The sequence below is a fragment of the Nuphar pumila genome, chromosome 15, assembly GCF_984573655.1.
Source record: "Nuphar pumila chromosome 15, dmNupPumi1.hap1.1, whole genome shotgun sequence".
NCBI classification, from domain to species: Eukaryota; Viridiplantae; Streptophyta; class Magnoliopsida; order Nymphaeales; family Nymphaeaceae; genus Nuphar; species Nuphar pumila.
In genome coordinates, this window is record NC_143263.1 from 27548883 (window position 1) to 27568679 (window position 19797).

The following is a 19797-nucleotide window of genomic DNA, read 5'->3' on the forward strand; positions in this document are numbered from 1 at the left end:
TTTTTTTAACAGCTTTCCGTTACGAAAAGTCTCTCTCTCTCTCTCTCTCTCTCTCTCTCTCTCTCTCTCTCTCTCTCTCTCTCTCTCTCTCGCGCGCGCGCGCGCGCTCGCTCACGACACTTCTTCCCTTGCCTATTTAACAAACCCCTTTGCCTCTCACTTTGGCCATCCGTCTTCGACCCCTCCATCCAGCAATCTCACTCTTCTGATCGCTTATCCTTCTTCCTCTTTCTCCCCCTATTCCTCCTCTTCTTCTTCTTCTTATTTCCTTGGTTTTCCCCCAAGAGACTAAAGATCGACCACCACTCAGGAGGGCTGCAGTAAGTGATCATCCTTTCTCCTTTTTTATTTTCTGTAAAAGTTTTCTTATAGCACCATTCTGCATCAATTTTTTTTTGTTTTTTGTTGTTCTTCATTTCTTTTTCTTTTTTTTTTCTTCTGAGGCACTCATGGTAGGATCGATCTGCATATAGCAGGACCGATCTACCAATTGCTACAACAATGGAATATATGATTCTAACATTCGTTCTGTTTATTCTGATAGTTTGTTTTCATTTTCTTCTGTTCTTTTTCTTATATCGATTTCATCCCTGATTTTCCACTATATTGGGTTCATCCATTACACTAACATCCCCCAACAGCACGTCATTAGCTTGACATGCTTTGCTGAAAGCATTTTCATAGGTTGGGTGAAAGCCTCTCAATGTCTGCTTGATATGGAAAAAGTAAATCCTGATTTGTTGTAACCAATCCCTTTCCTTTTATTATCCAGCTACCTATTTACCACTTTGCATTCCTGCTATTTTTCTGTGTATTGACCATATATTACAACACTCTATTATGTATTAGCACTTCATATTATCACAATATTTTCACCTCCTACATGCATATGCTTTCCCATCACACAGCCACAACATCCATCATTACCACTTACAACACCTACATCACCATTTACACTGTTGCATTTGTATATCCATTAGAATAACACCTTCATTTCCAACTCCTGCATCTGTACCCCTATTGCTTCCTTCAGCAACACAACACTTTACCTATCACACCATATCAACCTCCTGCTTGCAATTGTCCCCACTCCCTGCACATGCACTGTGTATAGGCTCACTGGATTCGTCCTTATAGAATTCCCTGCATCTCATATTTTCATGACCATTAGTTTTGATTCTGTTTTTCCATTCATGTTGCATCATTGCTGGGTCCACTTTAAACACAACCTCATGTATTACCACAGTACGATGCCCACTTCCTTCCCTGTTGCACCTTTACTCTCTTGCATATCACAACACCTTCACCACATCTTGTTGCGCCTGTGCACAGCCCCATTCTGCTATAATTTGCCATTTACCTATGACTCCATTTCCTACTGTATCATCACTATCCACTGCGTACCTATGGCTTTCTCTCATTTTTCATCTCACATCGTTGCCTAATCCACCATGTCACTCTGCACTTCACATCTTCACTATGGTTTAGATGCGATCCCCATCTCATCTGCACAGTACCTTCCCTAGCATTTTCACTATCTGTGCACAAAGTCTTTAGCATATGATAACCTACATATCCTGTATAACCTTTAACCTTCAGTCCCCTGTATATGCACATTGCCTCTGCAGTTCCAAAACCATAACAATCTTTTTACCTGCATATATATGCCCTATCATCCCTCCATACTCACCTGCCCTCCCTGTACACAACATTACATTGCAGCATCTATACATTCTGTATTTGTGGAAGCATATGTACATCTTTGCACCTGTGCACATCAGCAAGTACAACCAGCACCTGCACTTCAGTTTCACAATTAGATCCATTCAGGTATTGTCTTCATCAACTTACTGTTAAGGGAAGGTCTACTTCTTCCCTATAGTATTGATTTGCCTTCCTAGTTAGGATACAACTTGAGCATCACCGATAACATGTGGTTATACTTTTGTGTTTTGTATGTTAGCACTTGCATGAAGTGCCATATGATCACCATCTCTGTACCCATACACCAGCCCACTTGTATCTTCCATGTAGCACTTACAGGTTACCTTCGCATATCAGCACAACATGTTATATTTTACTCCCTACACCCTTGCCATGGTCACACTCCATGTGTTTAGCACCTTTGCAACTCGCTTCAGTAGCACCTTCATCTGTTATAATTCACACATTGCACCTTACTTGCTTTACATATATTTTAGCTTGCATTACTTCACTGGCAATGTCTGTAAATCTGCATATCATTCAATATATGTTACTTCATTGCATTAGCAGCATATGCATATCACTTAGCATATGCATCTCACCTTTTGCACAAATATTGCATATTCACATTACATGTGCATTCTTTACTTAGAGTAGGCATAATCATGTGCATTTCAATGCCAATTTTCCTTCATATGTTGTATTCTTGTGCTAATTCAATTTTTACAGGAAAATATTGATTTCCTTCTTAGATTAGGATTTTATTATTTCAATTTCAATTCAAGGTTGTAATAATTAGATATTAATGAGAATTTTTAATTTCCAACTTAGAATAAAATGTATGAGCATGTAAATATCATAAGTTACTTGTTTCATATCATTTTTCGCTTTTATTTCAAAAATTCACAATGGTGAAACATGAATGGCATGTGCACCATTCTGATAAGAGGTAAAAACCCTAAGTAAATTATTCACATTTATGGCCATTGTCAAAATATGAACAATACTTAGGATTTTTATCTTTTATGGAATAACATTTGACCTTCACTTAGGTCTTTTTTCAAAAATCATCATATTTTCTAAAAAAATTTCTTCCTTTATCAGAATTTGATATGCAAATTAATCTAAAATATACATTCATGGCCATAGTCAGGATATATTGAGGGCTAATTTCATTTCAAATCATATAAAGGCACCAAAAATTTATTTTAGTCTTTATCAGAATTACAATACAGATTATATTATAATGCATCCATGACCATAGTCATGAATGTATTATAACATTAATCTTATTTCAATTCTCCAAAAGAATGAAATATGCTTTTCAAATCCAATTTTCAAATTCTCTCAAATCATTCATCACTTAGGACAGAATTGCATTTCTTTCAAATTATCTTCAAAAATTCAAGTGATTTTGAGATAAATTTTCAAATATCTTTCTCAAATCCTTTTCAACTTTTATTTCTCAATTCTATCTTAAATTATCAATTCTAAATTCTTATTCTTGAATTTTATATTTTCAAAAAATCTAAATTCCACTCAAAATTCTTCATTTCTATTTTTTATTTTCAAATTCTATTTCAAGTCTTGAATTCTAATTCAGTTTTAAATCAAAGTTTTGAAATTCATTTTGAGATTCGAAATCAAGTTTGAAATTCACCTTGAAATGCAATCCAATTTTTCAAAATCACCTTCTGATTTCAAACAAGAATTCAAGTTTTATCTTCTATTTCAAATTCCAAAATCTCTAAGTCCTTTATACAAGTCTGAGTTTGGTTCTCAAATTCAATTCACTTTGAAATTCAAAAATCAAAGTTTTGAGATTAATTCTAAATCTCAAAAATCAAATTTCTCTAACTTTAAGGCAAATTTCAAGAATAATGCAGGATTTTCAAATCCAATTCCATTTTCAAATTCCATCTGGATTTCTCAAATCCAATTCCATTTTCAAATTCCAATTTTATTTCCAAAGTCCATTTTTTCTTAGAACTTTCAATTCTTTCTTTGAAATTCAAATTCAATTTCAGATTTTGAATTCAATCTCAATTTCAAGATTCATTTCCAAATTCAAATTCAAATTCAAATTCAAGTTCAAATTCAAAATCAACTCAACATTCCAAATTCAAAGTTCAAATCAACTTTAAAATTCTATTCTAATTTTCAAATCCTATTTCTAAATCCAGTTTTCAACTCTATTTGAAATTCTATCAAATTCCATCTCAATTCTTATTTTCAACTTCTATCCCAAAAATTTCAAATCTTCCTTCTTCAGATCCAAAATTCTAAGCTATTTCAAAAAAATTTCATACTTAATTATTTTAAATTTCTAATCTCTTCTTCAAATCTCAAATTCATTAAAAATTCCAAGTTTATTTTTTTCCAAATCGATTTCAACTTTACAAAACATTTTCTTTAAAGTGTTTTTAAACTTATTTCAAAATCACTTAAAAAATCTCAAAATTTCTGAATTATTCTTCTCAAAAGCATATATTTTTGCATTCGCATTGCACAAGCATAATTATTTGTGCATTTTTAGATTTAGAATAATTTCTTAGATATTATTTAGGCAAAGCAAAAGGCATAAGTTCAATCTTTGGTTCAATTATCTTTGGTAAAAGCGTTAGAAACGGTTGAACCTCATACCGATGAGTGAATCCCGTCTTTCCATTTTTCTCGCAAATTTTTAAAAATGGTAGCGAGTAATTTCAAAATATTTTCAAAAGTCAAGTGAGACCTTGCAAAAGAGTTCATCTCTTCTTTCTTTCTGTCTCTTCTCTCTTCTCTCTTCTCTCTATCTTTTATCCCTTTCAAAAAGGGAAAGAAGCTAGAAAAGGAAAGAGAAGGAAGAGGAAAAAAAAAAAAATTGCATGAACAATGTCCCTCCAAGGTTAAGATGTTTTAGGCATTTCGAGTCCCTCCAAGGTTAAGATGTTTTAGGCATTTTAAGTCCCCCAGGCATTATGAAAGAACAGAAATTTTTTCGCAACCTTCAAGGTTGAGCTCCTGTAAAGACTCAAGCCCTCCAATAAAATCTGGTATGGCTTCTACGGATGTCCGTCCAAGGTTAAGATGTTTTAGGCATTTCAAGTCCCCCAGATGTTCTGGAAGAACAGAAATTTTTTTGCAACCTTCAAGGTTGAGCTCCTGTAAATACTCAAGCCCTCCAATAAAATCTGGTATGGCTTCTACAGATGTCCCTCCAAGGTTAAGACGCTTTAGGTATTTCAAGTCCCCCACGCATTCTGGAACAACAGAAATTTTTTCACAACCTTCAAGGTTGAGCTCCTGTAAAGACTCAAGCCCACCAATAAAATCCGGTACGGCTTCTACGGATGTCCCTCCAAGGTTAAGACGTTTTAGGAATTTCAAGTCCCCCAGGCATTCTGGAACAACAGAAATTTTTTTGCAACCTTCAAAGTTGAGCTCCTGTAAAGACTCAAGCCTTCCAATAAAATCTGGTATGGCTTCTACAGATGTCCCTCCAAGGTTAAGACGCTTTAGGTATTTCAAGTCCCCCACGCATTCTGGAACAACAGAAATTTTTTCACAACCTTCAAGGTTGAGCTCCTGTAAAGACTCAAGCCCTCTAATAAAATCTGGTATGGCTTCTACTGATGTCCCTCCAAGGTTAAGACGTTTTAGGTATTTCAAGTCCCCCACGCATTCTGGAACAACAGAAATTTTTTCGTAACCTTCAAGGTTGAGCTCCTGTAAAGACTCAAGCCCTCCAATAAAATCTGGTATGGCTTCTACTGATGTCCCTCCAAGATAAAGACGTTTTAGGCATTTCAAGTCCCTCAGATGTTCTGTAAGAACAGAAATTTTTTTGCAACCTTCAAGGTTGAGCTCCTGTAAAGACTCAAGCCCTCCAATAAAATCTGGTATGGCTTCTATGGATGTTCCTCCAAGGTTAAGACGTTTTAGGGATTTCAAGTCCCCTAGATGTCCTGGCAGAGCAGAAATTCCTTGGCAATATTCAAGGCTTAGGAATTCAAGCGATGTCAGCCCACAAAGACCAGTGGGTAGTCCAGTCAGTTTGTCACACTCGTTTATGCTCAAGTGAACCAGCTTCTTAAGATGTCCAATCGAATCATCAATTTCAGTCAACTTCACACAGTAGTCCAGCACCAGCTTCACCAGACACGAGAGAAGAGTAAAATCAGGAGTCCTGATGAGATTCTTACACACTTGGAGATTGAGGACCTTCAGCTTTGGAAGCACCTGCACATCAATTTTTTATTTTATTTTTAATTAGCAATGCATGCATCCAAAATATGAGAAACAATGTGTGAAGGATGACTTTGAATGTTGTTTAATCCTTAGGATGAACATCTTGTAGATACAAATAACTCCAAATATTTAAAATTTAGGTAATTTGAGAAAAAATAGGAATTCATATTTTTTTGATATATAAATGCTGTAATCATTGTTATATGGGATCAAATTATGAAATTTTATCAAAAAAATATGGATTTTAGCCTCTAATATGGATCTCAAATTGGATTCAAGTACCAAAAACTATTTAAATTTTGGCTAATTTGACAAAAAAATAAGATTTCATATTTTTATATATAAATATAAAATTCATAAATAATTTACAAATGAACAAAAAACCCTAAACTACAAGAAAAATAAACCATAAATAAATCAAAAAGCACTAATATAAACCCTAATAAACAAAATCAAAGAAAAACAACCCTAATCAAATACAAGAAAAACCATAATCAAATCAAGTATAAAAAAAGCCTAATTAAAAATCTTGATTCAAAGTTCTAATCGAATCAAAGACAAAAGTCTCTAATCAAATCAAAGAACTCTAATCAAATTAAAAATCAAAACACTAATTAAAGATATTTGATTCAAATCCCTAATCAATGAAAATCAAAGAAAAAAACCCTAATCAATGAAAATCAAACGAAAAACAGCCTAATCAAATAAAAAAACCTTGATTAAAGATATTTGATTCAAAGCCCTAATCAATTAAAATCAAATGAAAAACAGCCCAATCAAATAAAAAAACCTTGATTAAAGATATTTGATTCAAAGCCCTAATCAATGAAAATCAAAGAAAAAACCCTAATCAGTGAAAATCAAACGACAAACAGCCTAATCAAATAAAAAACCCTAAGAAGACTAAATAAAAAAAAACTAAGTAAAAAAATTTGATTCAAAGCTCTAATCAATGAAATTCAAAGAAAAACTCCTAATCAAATCAACAAAAAACCCTAATCAAACTAAATATAAAAAAACTAAGTAAAAAAATATGATTCAAAGCAGTAATCAATGAAATTCAAAAAAAAAAAACTAATCAAATTAGCAAAAAACCCTAATCAGACTAAATATAAAAAATCAAAGTAAAAAAGTTTGATTCAAAGCCCTAATCAATGAAATTAAAAGAAAAAAACCTTAAATAAAATCAAAGAAAAATAGCCTAATCAAACTAAATAAAAAAAAACCTAAGTAAAGAAAATTGATTCAACGCCCTAGTCAAAGTTGAAGAAGAAGAAGAACGAAGAGAGAGAAAGCATGTCTTTGACCGGCCAGTACACACAGAGAGAGTCGGGGTTAGACCCCTTCTGCCCCTTTTTTTTAAGAGATGTTCCCTCCATCCCGCTCTCATCGTAACAGGAGGGTAGACACTAGACACAGACAGGGCGGTAGCCTTCACATAAGAAATAAGGAGATTGCATGACTGTGTAAGCTGCTTTGGGTATAACGAGAATAGCCTAAGTAGTAGTAGCCTTCACATCCCATAGAACCTCGATTAGCTCACATGGCTGATTCACAAGAATAATAAAAAATAAAAAAACAACTTATGCAGCTGCTTAGGGTATGTGAAGTCGGCTATGACCCTTACACATCTCTCACTCAAATAGCCGCCCTTTCTCAGCCATTGACTAATCCAGGTACCTCATATAACAAGGCAGGAGATTGCATCGGCTCTGCCTAAAGCAGCATTTGAATGAAGGGGCTCTTTTAGTTGATCCTACACTATGCTAAATACGATCAATCTGCATGTTTCACATATGTTTTTTTACCGCTATACATCGTTAGAGGACTAACCATGTTACCCAGCTCTTCAAATTCACCATATGATAGATCGAGCACAACGAGTTCCTTAAGAGCAGAGCCATCAAACAGGGGCGTCTTCAATCTACAGTATTCCCAGCTCAAATATTTTATTTTGCTTGGGAGTTGTATGGGTCTATCTTCAATTGCGTCGCCGACACCTGTATCTATGCCATATATGCAAAGCATCCTGAGTTGGGGCATTGCGGAAAGCGCGCTCAAGCTCAAAAGCTCGTGTCCTTCCCGACTTAGATAGAGAGTGATGCCTTGGATGACATGATTCTTGGATCCCTGCAATAAGTAACAAACAAAACAGACTACATCAAATTTGGTTAGCACCAGCTCAAACCAACCAAGGCGATAGGCATATATGCGTAGCCTTAAACGGTGTCACTGATTCATCCATTACCAACCTAAGCAACAAACTTTTCTTTTTATTGTCACAAGGAAGTCGATGTGAACTGAGTCACTTAATGGGCTCACCTCCTTGCGAGGTAAACCTGGGGTGGGTCCACGACCACCCTGACTTATGTGCTTCAACCGTTGCAGACAGACTGGGGGCACACTAGCTAGCGGAATTTGATCCTGCGCACGTCTTTATGTTAATGCTCTCACGCAACTCCCACTAACCATGCAGGTGGTAACAAATATTGTTTCCCACTTATTTCTTTTTTTCTTGATAGAGAAAATTTTCTTAAATAAGCTTGGACATTGTATCTAACCTCTTTAACTAAAATTTGAAATATTTTATGAATTTATGAAACCCATCGATTTCAAGAAATATATAAAACATAAGTAACACTTTCGTGCTCTTGACTTCTTGTCACCCACTTTTGCCATCTTCCTTTTAACAGAATTTTATTTCTCTTTCCAAAAAGGAGTTTGAGATCAAAGGAGCCGTTAGACATGGCTAAGTGCCATAGCAAACTACATGCCAGCATTTGCATGGGGGCCCACCATTTCAGAGTGAAGGCCTCACATAAAATGCTGTCACGTGATCAGCTATGTCGCTTAGCCATTGCACATAGCCGCTCCGGATCCCTGCTCTGGTTGTGGGCCCCACAAGACGGCATGTATAAGTTTTTTTCTTTTATGGTTGCTAAGACTGCCAATTAAAAGCATGGTTTTAAAAACTGCCCAGTTGACCCGGTGACTCGGCCTGGATCGCTCAGTCATCGGGTCAAAAACCAGGTGTGACCCGGCTTTAACGATACTTGGGCGAGTCACGTGTGAGTCATGCATATATACATATATAATATATTGTATATATAATTATATATATATATAAATATTATGTATATTATATATAAAAATAAAGATTTCCGTTCAAGTCTTTAGTGGCAGTTATTTACTGTCTTCTTGTACAAAATGGTCTGACGTTGTGTTTGAGGTTACGCTCTACTCTTACTACAAGAAAAATGTGGATTAGCAACAGACACTATCCATCGCTAATTCATCTCTAATCCACCGCTAAACAGTTTAGCAACGAATTAACGATGGATAGTGTTCGTCGCATAATCCTAGTCGCTAATTAGCGATAGAACTTATCTGTCGCTAATTTACGACAGATTAGCGACGGACATGATCCATCGCGAGTACGTCGTTATTTTAAATTAGCAATGAATAATATCCATCACTAAATTTTTAAAAAAATTTAAAAAAAAAAATTTGCTCCATGTCGGGTGGTATTCCAGCAGCAATAGGCCAGACTTGTATCGCACCACACATGCATTGCACCCGAGTGGCCCGACCCACCACTGCGGGGTCTTTTGCACAGAACCGGCATGCTCTCCGGTGCGCTCTCTGGCGGAGGCGGCGATGAGCAAGGTGATTGTCCAGACGACGCACAGCTTCAGTCCGTCGTTCATGTAAAATGACTCTGGGATGCCTCCTTGGTCTTCAGGGCCGCAATTAGGGTCCCTCTCGGCTTCAATGGCAGGATCGATGGGGAGATCGTAGCCAGCAGCGGGCCACCGACGGAAGGAGGGGGCGACGAGCATGGCGTAGCTCTCAAGTGAGCTCCCAAACTCGGACTTCCACTTAAAGAGGGCGCCGCCATCGACGCCGTCGACACTGAGCTTGTCGTCGAAGAGCTCGATGCAGAGCTGGCGGAGCTCCTTGAAGGAGAGGAGGACCTCACAAGGGGAGTGGTGGGAGACAGTTTAAATCAAAAAATTTTGAACGAGGAGAGAGGGAAAATTTCGTGCCTCAGATGAGACGGTTTAAATCAAAAATTAGCGAGGAAATTATTCTGTTGCTAATACGTCGCTAATTAGCAACGAATTAGCGATAGAAAAATTCTCTCGCTAATCCCTAGATAATTAGCGACAGATTAGCTACGAAATAATTCTTTCGCTAATTCTGTCGTTAATTATCATTTTTTCTTGTAGTGTTTAGCGATGAAAAAATTTCGTCACTAATTCATCACTCATTAGCGACGAAATTACAAGAGAGATATTTCCGTCGCTAATTTTGCAAATATTTTGAATGTTAGCGACAGATAGTTTTTTCTCGTTAATCCATCACATATTTGCGACAAAAAAAAAATCGTCGCTAATCTATGTTTTTCTTGTAGTGTCTCTCTGTATATAGAGTTGGGTGTAACATCAAACACTTAAAGTGTTGGACGTTATGTCGAATGAATGTACACCATTGACCACGTGTCAATCAAGGATGCACAATTTTTTTTTGCCTTTGACACTTTTAGAAGCAGTCCACCACTGCCACTAAAAGTTAAAAAAAAAAAAAGGCCCATTCCAAAGGCGTTGGGTGTTGTTTCAGATGATATATTATATATATATATATATATATATATATATATATATATATATATATATATATATATATATATATATATATATATATATAATACTCATGCTAGAAATTATAGTAGTTGGTTGTAGCTTCTCAATATGATAAGAATCATGTTTTTTGAAAATAAAAATAGGTTTTTTTAAATTATGAAATTTTGGTACATTGTATCCATGACTTTTGAAAGCCTTTAAAACCTACATCTATCTCATAATCTTATTTTCCACTAAATAATGCTTGTGATCACATCTATCAGGTTTGATCAATGAAAAAAGCTCATAAATTTAAAAAATTTGAAACTTCTGTTAGGTGCGAGAGAAGGTGGTAGCTGCTAACCTTCTCAGAACACGTCACATCATGCGTGATGGTCACACATAATAAAGTCACAAAATTAGCAACAGATTATGCGACGGAAGTACATCGGCTGGGGTGCACTCAAAAACCGTTAGAACCTTTTTTTGCATTAGAACCTTTTAAAACTAGTACTTTCAAGTGTTTCTTGCTTCATCTGAACTAATAGATGTGTTTGTCATTGTTTACTCAACACATTCTTTATGCTCATATGTGTATTTTATGAAAGTAAAAAAATTTGATAATAAAATATTTACACTTTTACATCAAATCAATTTGAAATAAAGCATTTTTATTAGTAAATAAGCAATGATAAACACATATAATGGTTCAGTACGAATTTTAGAGTCTTCTGCCTGACCAAACGAAGCATGACTGCTTCAGTGTAATGCAAAACATACATTAAGATTCAAAATAGACTCTTAATTAAGAGCAGGACTGTGTGATTTACTACCATCTGCCGTTATGTCCATAGGCACGTCCGATCAGAGGATTACATCAAATGCATCAAGGCAACAAATCTGCTCGACATATGAGGGTGTCCCGCACCATAAACAAACTCCCATAAAGGGGTAGACATTAACAGAAGACGAGTACTTGGGATTTCACATAGATAAGAAATATTTGGATCTTTCATTCTGTACCTCAAATTCATACTTAAGAGTCAGATGAGAAAAGTTACTACCAAATCCAGATCTGATTAGCTAAATAATTTTGTACATATAATTATGTCAAATTACTTATCAGATTCAGATTAGGTTCGGGCTCTGGTCGGGTAAAGGGTGGACCTGAGCTTTTTCCACTAAAAAAAAAAAAGGAGAAAAATAAAGATCTCAAGGTGAGAGAAGGAAGAGGGCATGAGCATGCAGGTTTCCACAAGAATACTATCATGGAGGTTGGCGGGCGGGCCACATGCCTAGGCTGAAGCTCAGGATATGAGATCTGAGACTTAGGGCGGCCCGTTTGCTTGTCACTAAAAGTGGGCACTTTATGAGGCAACACTTGCATTTTTGTGAGGCTTAAAATGCTAAAACAAACATCTGAAAGGGAAAAAGCATCGAGGGGCACGCTGAACCCGTGTCGGTACGACAAGGATTCGGATGCAGGCCATGATGCGACATGTGCAGGACACATGTAATAGTGTGTCTGACACATTGACACCTAAAGACGACGGCCAATACACATAACACAGTGCCTGACGCGCATGGCATAGTGTTGGAAACTTATGACACAGCATTTGACATGCATGACATGGTGTTCGACACCATTCCTGAGACAATAAAAATGATTATAAATATATTGTTTTTAATTTTTAATAGATAATATATATGTTATTATATATAAATATATAATATATGTACAATCGTGTTCTGGTATCTTAAATTTTGAAAATTATGAATCGTATCGAATCCGCATCGTATCCTTAACCCTCACCTGCATCCATGTGACACAGTTCTCTAACATAGAAAGATGTCCCCCACCATAAACAAGCACATGTAAACAATACAAATTAAAGGACTAGAGCCTCTGTTTTTCACAAGAAAAAAAGGATCTGCTCTCCAATTTAAGTCACATGTGCTTAGTTCTGATCAATATTTTCCAAAATTAATAGAAATTTCTTACTCGCTTAGATATCAGACCCTTGATGAATCCAATAATTTGTCTCCTTGATTAACCCAGACATTGACTGGGTCTATGCTATGGGATCAATCATATGCGAATTAATAATAAAATCAGTTTAATTTGGTTATAATCACTCTCATGTCAAAGGCCAATGTCTAATTCTACAAAAAACAAAAGACAGAAACAAGTTTGGATAATACCTGTGTGTCCTCCAACACGTTCAATATTTTATCCCTGTTCCAGAGCCTGCTGCGCTTCTGAGGATTCAATTTCCCTTCTTCAACTATCGCTCTTCCCATGTCTCGAACTTGGTCATGCATTCTAAACTTATATTCCTCATCGATTTCAATAAGACACTTTTGTACAAGAACTTTCAGTGTGATGTCTGGAAAACAATCACAATCCTCCCACATATATTTAGGATATTCCATGCCATATCCAATAAAAAAACATGCTATGTCTAAAAATATGCACTTCTCCTCTTCATCTAGTGCTTCATAACTTATTTTCAGCGTTGCAAGAATATCTTTATGTGGAACTAGTTTCAATTTGTTCAACTTGTTTTGCCATTCTTTTCTATCTCTTGTATCATAAAAGAATGACCCAAGTACTTTAAGGGCTAGCGGTAGGCCCCCAGTTAGTTCCACAACTGTCTTAGCTAGCCCATCAAATTCCACTATCCGTTGGTCACTCGCAAATGCATGGCGACTGAATAGCTGAAGTGACTGCACATTGTCCAGTTCCTTAGGGAGATAAATTTCTTCCTCTTTCAGTCCATACTTTACAAGTACATCCTTATCCCTCGTTGTGACAATAATCTTACTTCCTGCACCGAACCATTGTTCTTGATTTCGATCCTTTCGGTCGGCTGTAAATGCCTCAAGTTGTCTTATATGGTCCACATCATCAATAATCAAAAGAACTTTCTTGGATCGCATTCTTTCTTTGATCAAACTAATTCCTTGTTCAACGTTGTTTATTTGTACGTTAGGGATGAGATTTTCTTGTAAAGAGGGAAGCCCCTGCTTCTTTGCAATTTCCCTGACATCTTTTAGAAACCAACAATTGCGTTCAAATTTAGGAGAGAGATCATTATAGATGGCCATCGCAATTGTGGTCTTCCCGATCCCGCCCAGCCCACATATTCCAATCATGCAAACACTACTTGTTTCTGTCTCCAACATTTGCTTCACAACATTTATGGAAGAATCGATCCCAATGGGTTGTTTTATGTCAAATGGGACCTTGCTCAATATAGTAGAAACATGTTTAACTAAACGTGTGATTAGTGTTGCCTCGTTCCTGCAATATGCCAAAAACAAGAGCATTACTATAATTGATGACAACACGTTTATGTGTGTATGTGTGTGTGAGAGAGAGAGAGAGAGATGTTACCCATTATCTATCTCAGGGAGATGATACCCAGAAATATCACCTGCTTTTCTCAAGTCGCGCTTCCACTCATTCACCTCTTTCTTTTCCAAATTTTTATTACTTTCGTGTTCTCTGAAAGCAACTTCAAATGTTCCCCTCTGATTCCTTACATCAGAAGGAGAAACATCAAAGAATACAGGAATTATTGGCCTCCCTTGCCCCTCCTTGTTGATCTCCACCATCTTTGAGATCTCCTTCAGGCACCATCTAGAATCTGCGTAATTCTTTGAGAAAATGGGTATAAAAATCTTGGATCCCGCAATATATTTGAACAGCTCGTCAATGCTCTGACCCTTTTCCAAATTTTCACTGTCGATGAAGGTAGATAGACCAAGTTGGTTTAGTTCTTTGTAAAGATGACCCGTGAAGCCGTTGCGGGTGTCTTTTCCCCTAAAGCTTAAAAATACGTCAAAATGATCATGCTTTGATGGCACAGTTGATGGCCCTGGCTCATCCATCTTCCTTGTTTCCTCAGGCGGAGCCACAGTATTTTTCTGTTAAAACAAAGCAACTGAAAACGTTTTAGTAGCTTACTCAAGGGATGAACTATTCCTATTATAACTCACCCTATCCTATAGATGCTTGACTATTCATTGTTTGTCAAAAGGATTGGAGGAAATGAACTGGCTTAGAAGTTTGTAAAATGGCAATTACACCCACCAACAAAGGAGAGGATAAATGATATGGTGCACCACATACACTTACTCCCTAATCACATGTAGAGAGTGGAACCTTCCTTCAGTTTGCGTCCCCTCAATCCAATTCACTTGCTACCCATTGGATATCAAGTAAGTTGGCTTCAGCTTGTGAAAAAGGTTTCTAGAAAGAGCATACCGCGAACCGTAGAAATTAGTTAATCAACACCTTCTAAACTTAACTTACATATTGACTTGAAGGGGATGTCCTTCGTAGCTGAGCCAGATTTGGACCATACTCACAAATCTCATTCTCGATCAAGATATTCTCGGCAACTCAAGATGTAGACAGCCTCCCCTATTATTTTATTTTATTATTATTTCTTTCTTTTAAGCGGAGATGAACCATCTTCGTAAATAAGCAAATAAAATTTGGTGATATTTTGAATTCTCGTGTTTAAATCATTTTCTTGTCAATGAATGATTTTATCGCTTTTCTCAATCAACACAGCACTGATATTTGTGCTTTTCTCAATCAACACACCACTGATATTTGTGAATACGATTTGGAGAGATCCTAACTCAATTGGCCTCAATTATAGCTACAAATATAGGAGCTAAAAAAAATAGCATTCAACCACTTGAAGGGAGAGGGCGAAGGCGTCATTTTAAACTTATACATAAAGTTACCTGATATGAAAAGCAACTCAAGCAGTCATAAGAGGAATTTCTTTTGAAGGTAGGCATTCATCTTAAATATATTGAAACATGAGGTAGCTAACATAAATTTTCCATATGTTAGATGTCGTCTATATGTACATTATCCTTACGTGAATGGCTCCAATCAAGACTGGCTTAGAATGACGGTAACAAAAATTAAGAGTTAGGATCGGTACAATCACACAGAAAACTTGATCCAACTCCAAATCCTAAGATTTAAGTTGAATCCAGAATACATCAATTACCGCCTTGCATCCCGAACCGATTATACCCAACTCAACCCGATTTTACTGGATCCATGGGTTTGGGTTGGGTCCAAAATATGGACCCATTTAGAAAAATGGGTCCGATCCTGGATATGATGATTGTAAACCCAAACCTGATTTAGGGCCCTGCACTTAAAGGGTCCAAAATTGCTAAGACGCCAACTAATGGGCTTAGTCCATAGTCAGCAAGGGCAGTTGAGATATTTTTTAATTTTTTTTCACTTAACGAGGCCATAAAAAAACTCCAACTCTCTCTCTCTCTCTCTCTCTCTCTCTCTCTCTCTCTCTCTCTCTCTCTCTCTCTCTGGCAAATAGAAAAAGGAGACATACATATAATAAAATTGTTGTGATACATATGTATCGCTTTTTTAATGCTTAACTGATACGCTGAGTTTTATAATTATATTTTTGTGGAAAGCTAATAAGATGATTCAAGTAATATGATCAACTATCAATTTTCATATTGGGAATGATTTTACAGGCAAAACCTTATGATATTTTGAAAATATTAGAAATTTAAATTTCTCCTGATAATATCGGGAAAATCTCTAGAATTTATATTTATGTGTTATGCTCATGTTTTCTTGTTTTTTTGCTTAACATATATCTTTTCTTAGTTATATTTATCTTCATGTTTTATTGCCTCTTTGCTTAACATCGACTTTTTCTTAGTTTTTCCAACTTTTTTAAATTTCCATGAGTTTTTCCCAATATTTATCCAAAAAGGGACAATATTCAAGATTTTTCCTCACCAAGATATAATCGAGACCGGTATTTGTGACTATGATGAAGATATACCTAATCTAGTGCCTCAACACATAGTCACAAATATCTGTCTTAGCTAACCAAATCTAGGGGTTGAATTGGTAAAAATTTCAAAAGAAAAATCAGAAAAACTTGAAACTAAAAAGTTTTAAAAATAAAAAAGGTAACATAAATAAGAAAGAAATATATTTAGATAATAAATTTTTTATTGAAATGTATATATAAGTTATAAAAATCTTAAAATCTAAAAGAAATAAAAGAAAGAATAAAAATTTTAAATGTAGAAAGAAAATATGAAAGTAAAAGTGACTAAAACTATGTCACATGGATACGGATGTGGGAGCAGTACACAATGCAGATTCACTCAGTACAATTCGATAATAATCAATAATTAGGTTACAAGGACACATGTGTACACACATATATGTATGTGTGTGCGAATGTATAAAACAACAATTCTAAATCACTATAATTAAAAACATCAAATAATGAAATTAATTTGAAATTGAAATGTATGCAATTGATGACAAATTTTAAAAGAAAAAGAATTCAAGTGAATATAAAACAAGCAAATAAGATCGTAAAACAAAATAGATAAAGTTAATGACACAATGTTAACCGTCTGAAACTGGTTTGACTGTGCTCATGAATTGTCATGTCGTGTCACCATAGTGTTTAGTATCTTGTAGATACGGGATACACATGCTAAGTGAAGTGTCTATGTGACATAGGACTAAAAATATCATAACATTACCACGACAATATAATGATAATATTGCAATAAAATTATTTTTAAAATTTTTTGCAATTTTTTACCTCTTAAATAGATATTTTCAGAATACCACTTATATCTGACAATGCCTCCACATGCTAAAAAGTTTGTCTCCTCTAGTTTCATGGTTTTGGTAGTTGGGTTGCTATAGCCTTAGGGCCCATAATATTTGAAATTAAAAAAAAAACTTTATATGTGAAAATATCAACACAAGTAAACTATATAAGATAACTAGTGACGAAATCCAATCCAAATGATGGTGAACCAGACAAAGCAAACAAATAACTATGCGTTTGTGTCAAGAAGCAACCACAATTCTATAAACTAATCACATTTGCAACTATAAAGAGAATATCTAAGCACTTTTCTTAATTAAAAAAATTTCTGGCTGCTTTTCCTCAGGTCAAGAAAGATTTAATGGCTCTTTTTTAAAGTTCAAAATGAATCAAAACATTGCCTACACGAATAAAGCCACTTCTCTAAACTATTGTTAAATTCAGACATGGATAGTAATTTCAGAACGGCTACACTGCAATTACATGAAAATTGAACCACTGAATGAATATTCAATAAATCGAGCTACTAAAATGTTTTCAGAACCAAAACCACTTTTTCTTAATGTAACTTTAGAGGAACTGAACTGCAAATATGTTCATTTTTTATACTGAACAGCAAAACTATCACCCATTTCAGCAATCTCAGAAAGCATAGTGCCTACAAAACCAATTCTAGAGAATATCATAAACAAAACGAAAAAATAACTTGGATAATTTTCATATACGCACCGAATATGGCAAATTACATGTCTCAGGTTTCAAATATTTAAGATAAAGGACTAGTTGGTACAAATGAAGGTACAGAACTATTGAGTAGAAATCACATTCTTTTCAAATTTTTCTCTCTTTTGTAATCGAACCCTATGGATGTGAAACACAAGGTTCATCTCTAGCAAACGAACCATGCTGAAAGCATCTATGTGGTCAGATTGAATCGATACAGCAAGAACCTATGATTGCTTAAAAAGTGTCAGTTTTCCAAGATACTTTTTATTCACCCCAACTTCCGGTAATTGATTGAAAAGTGTCGGTTTGGGCCTCCCTTTTCTTTAAATTAATGAATATCACCATTTTCTCTTTCCTCCTCTTTTAGCCGAGAAATAAATAAATAAAAACCATGGTTTGACCTCCTCCTCCTCCCCCATACCATCCTATCTAAACACATTAATAGAAACATCAACCGTATGTCCACCCAGTGGGCACGTTTGAGTACCCTAGATAGGATAGCACAATGGGAAATAGTACAACAACGATGGAGTAGGGAAAAGAACCTCTTCGGCCGCTTGCGTTTGTTCAAACCCCAAGCATCGTAAGCAATTAATCAGAAACGCCATACCTGTAAACAAAGCAAAGAGAGAGAGAGAAAGGGTTCAGCACATAAATGGCATCCAGCTTATAGAAGCTCAGCAACCCAAAATAACACGACAACCAACAGACCAAGCAGAACCAGGAAGCCGAAACTCCCTGATCAGGATCTCAATTGCCTCAAAAGATTTTAGGAAGATGGATGTTTCACCAAACAAGGATCGTGAATGGATAGGTTGGCCAGTGATTTTGAAGATGGTTAGTACTGATCTTAGTGGATCTAAGAATACCTGATCTAGCAGGCAAGATAATCATGGGCTTGGAAGGAAGGGGTAAAGCAGGGGAAATCCCACATCAAGGAAAAGATAGAAATGTCTTACAGGATCCTGCAACCCTTACAAATCTCTTATACCATGAAATTTATCAGGATCCTCCGTTAGCAGGTGATTCCCGGTCAATAGAACCACCAAATTTTGATAAATATACTGATCACGCCTCAACAACATTGGTCTTTAATAAGATTTATTTTCAAATCCAGAATATAATTAATGTATAGATCAAGTATGAAATAAACAACCGTTCACCAGAGATCTGCTTGCTACACGCTTGATTTATGCACCAGGAAATAACAGAGACACGTTTAGGGCGCGCTTTCTATCCACAAACAACAATAATGGGAGCAAGTGGAACACAGGGGAGAGGGTCTGTGAGATTGAGAGGGGTGATGTTGTTGTTATATGAAATTGCTAGGAAGTAGAGAGCTCTTATAAGGGTCGTTGGACAGAGCAAGTGGAGGATTATTTAATTCTTCGAACTGGTGACAGGCTGTACCCCATTATGGTAGTTGTTAGGTGGAATGGCACATTCAAAGTGTGCAATAATTGATGTGCTCTGATCATATTTTTCTCATAGCACTTATAAATGCCGTTGATCTCAAGATCAACAGCATCCAAATCCTCCACGAATGAGATGCCCCATAACTCTTTTTTTTTCGTTTGTGTTTCGGATGAACCTTATCAGAATGATTTAAAATAAACGGCTGACAACGAGCTTTGTTTCACTGTTTTGATCGGTGTCTGAACGACATCCAAGGTAGGTAGGTAGTTGCCTCTCAAGTGATCCTCTCTACAATAATTGCACCTCATCTGTCCTCCAATAATTACACCTGAAATGCATGTGGTTATACTGGATTCAGAAAAAATGCAATCACATTAGATTTCCATCTAGATCTGAACTTAAAGTACCGATTTAAATCCAACCCAAATCCGAAAGCAAACTTATTTTAA

At 35.9% G+C, this 19797-nt stretch overlaps 1 protein-coding gene across 4 annotated transcripts; it reads right to left on the reverse strand.

Annotated features, from left to right (window-relative positions):
• Positions 1-110: 110 nt before the first annotated feature.
• LOC149814925 (disease resistance protein Roq1-like) lies at positions 111-19541 on the reverse strand. Of its 4 annotated transcripts, none has more exons than XM_089988617.1 (6): positions 19524-19541; positions 18478-18542; positions 13954-14486; positions 12759-13860; positions 7768-8064; positions 111-5925 (listed from the first exon to the last, which is right to left on the reverse strand). In XM_089988617.1, the coding sequence occupies exons 2-6, from the start codon at positions 18538-18540 to the stop codon at positions 4663-4665; spliced, it is 3258 nt and encodes a 1085-aa protein (XP_089844743.1). In that variant the 5' UTR covers positions 18541-18542; positions 19524-19541; the 3' UTR covers positions 111-4662. The 4 variants fall into 4 exon arrangements, with proteins under 4 accessions (XP_089844743.1, XP_089844742.1, XP_089844741.1 ...); XM_089988616.1 differs by lacking the exon at positions 19524-19541 and adding an exon at positions 19096-19246; XM_089988615.1 differs by lacking the exon at positions 19524-19541 and adding an exon at positions 19089-19246.
• Positions 19542-19797: the final 256 nt, after the last annotated feature.

Excerpts from the sequence above, each read along its gene's own strand:
- LOC149814925 (XM_089988617.1), bottom strand. The coding sequence starts at position 18,540 with ATGGCGTTTCTGATTAATTGCTTACGATGCTTGGGGTTTGAACAAACG. Across the intron at positions 14,487-18,477 it reads AAACGCAAGCGGCCGAAGAG|AAAAATACTGTGGCTCCGCC; the intron begins GTTCTTTTCCCT and ends TTGTTTTAACAG. Across the intron at positions 13,861-13,953 it reads CTCCCTGAGATAGATAATGG|GAACGAGGCAACACTAATCA; the intron begins GTAACATCTCTC and ends GGCATATTGCAG.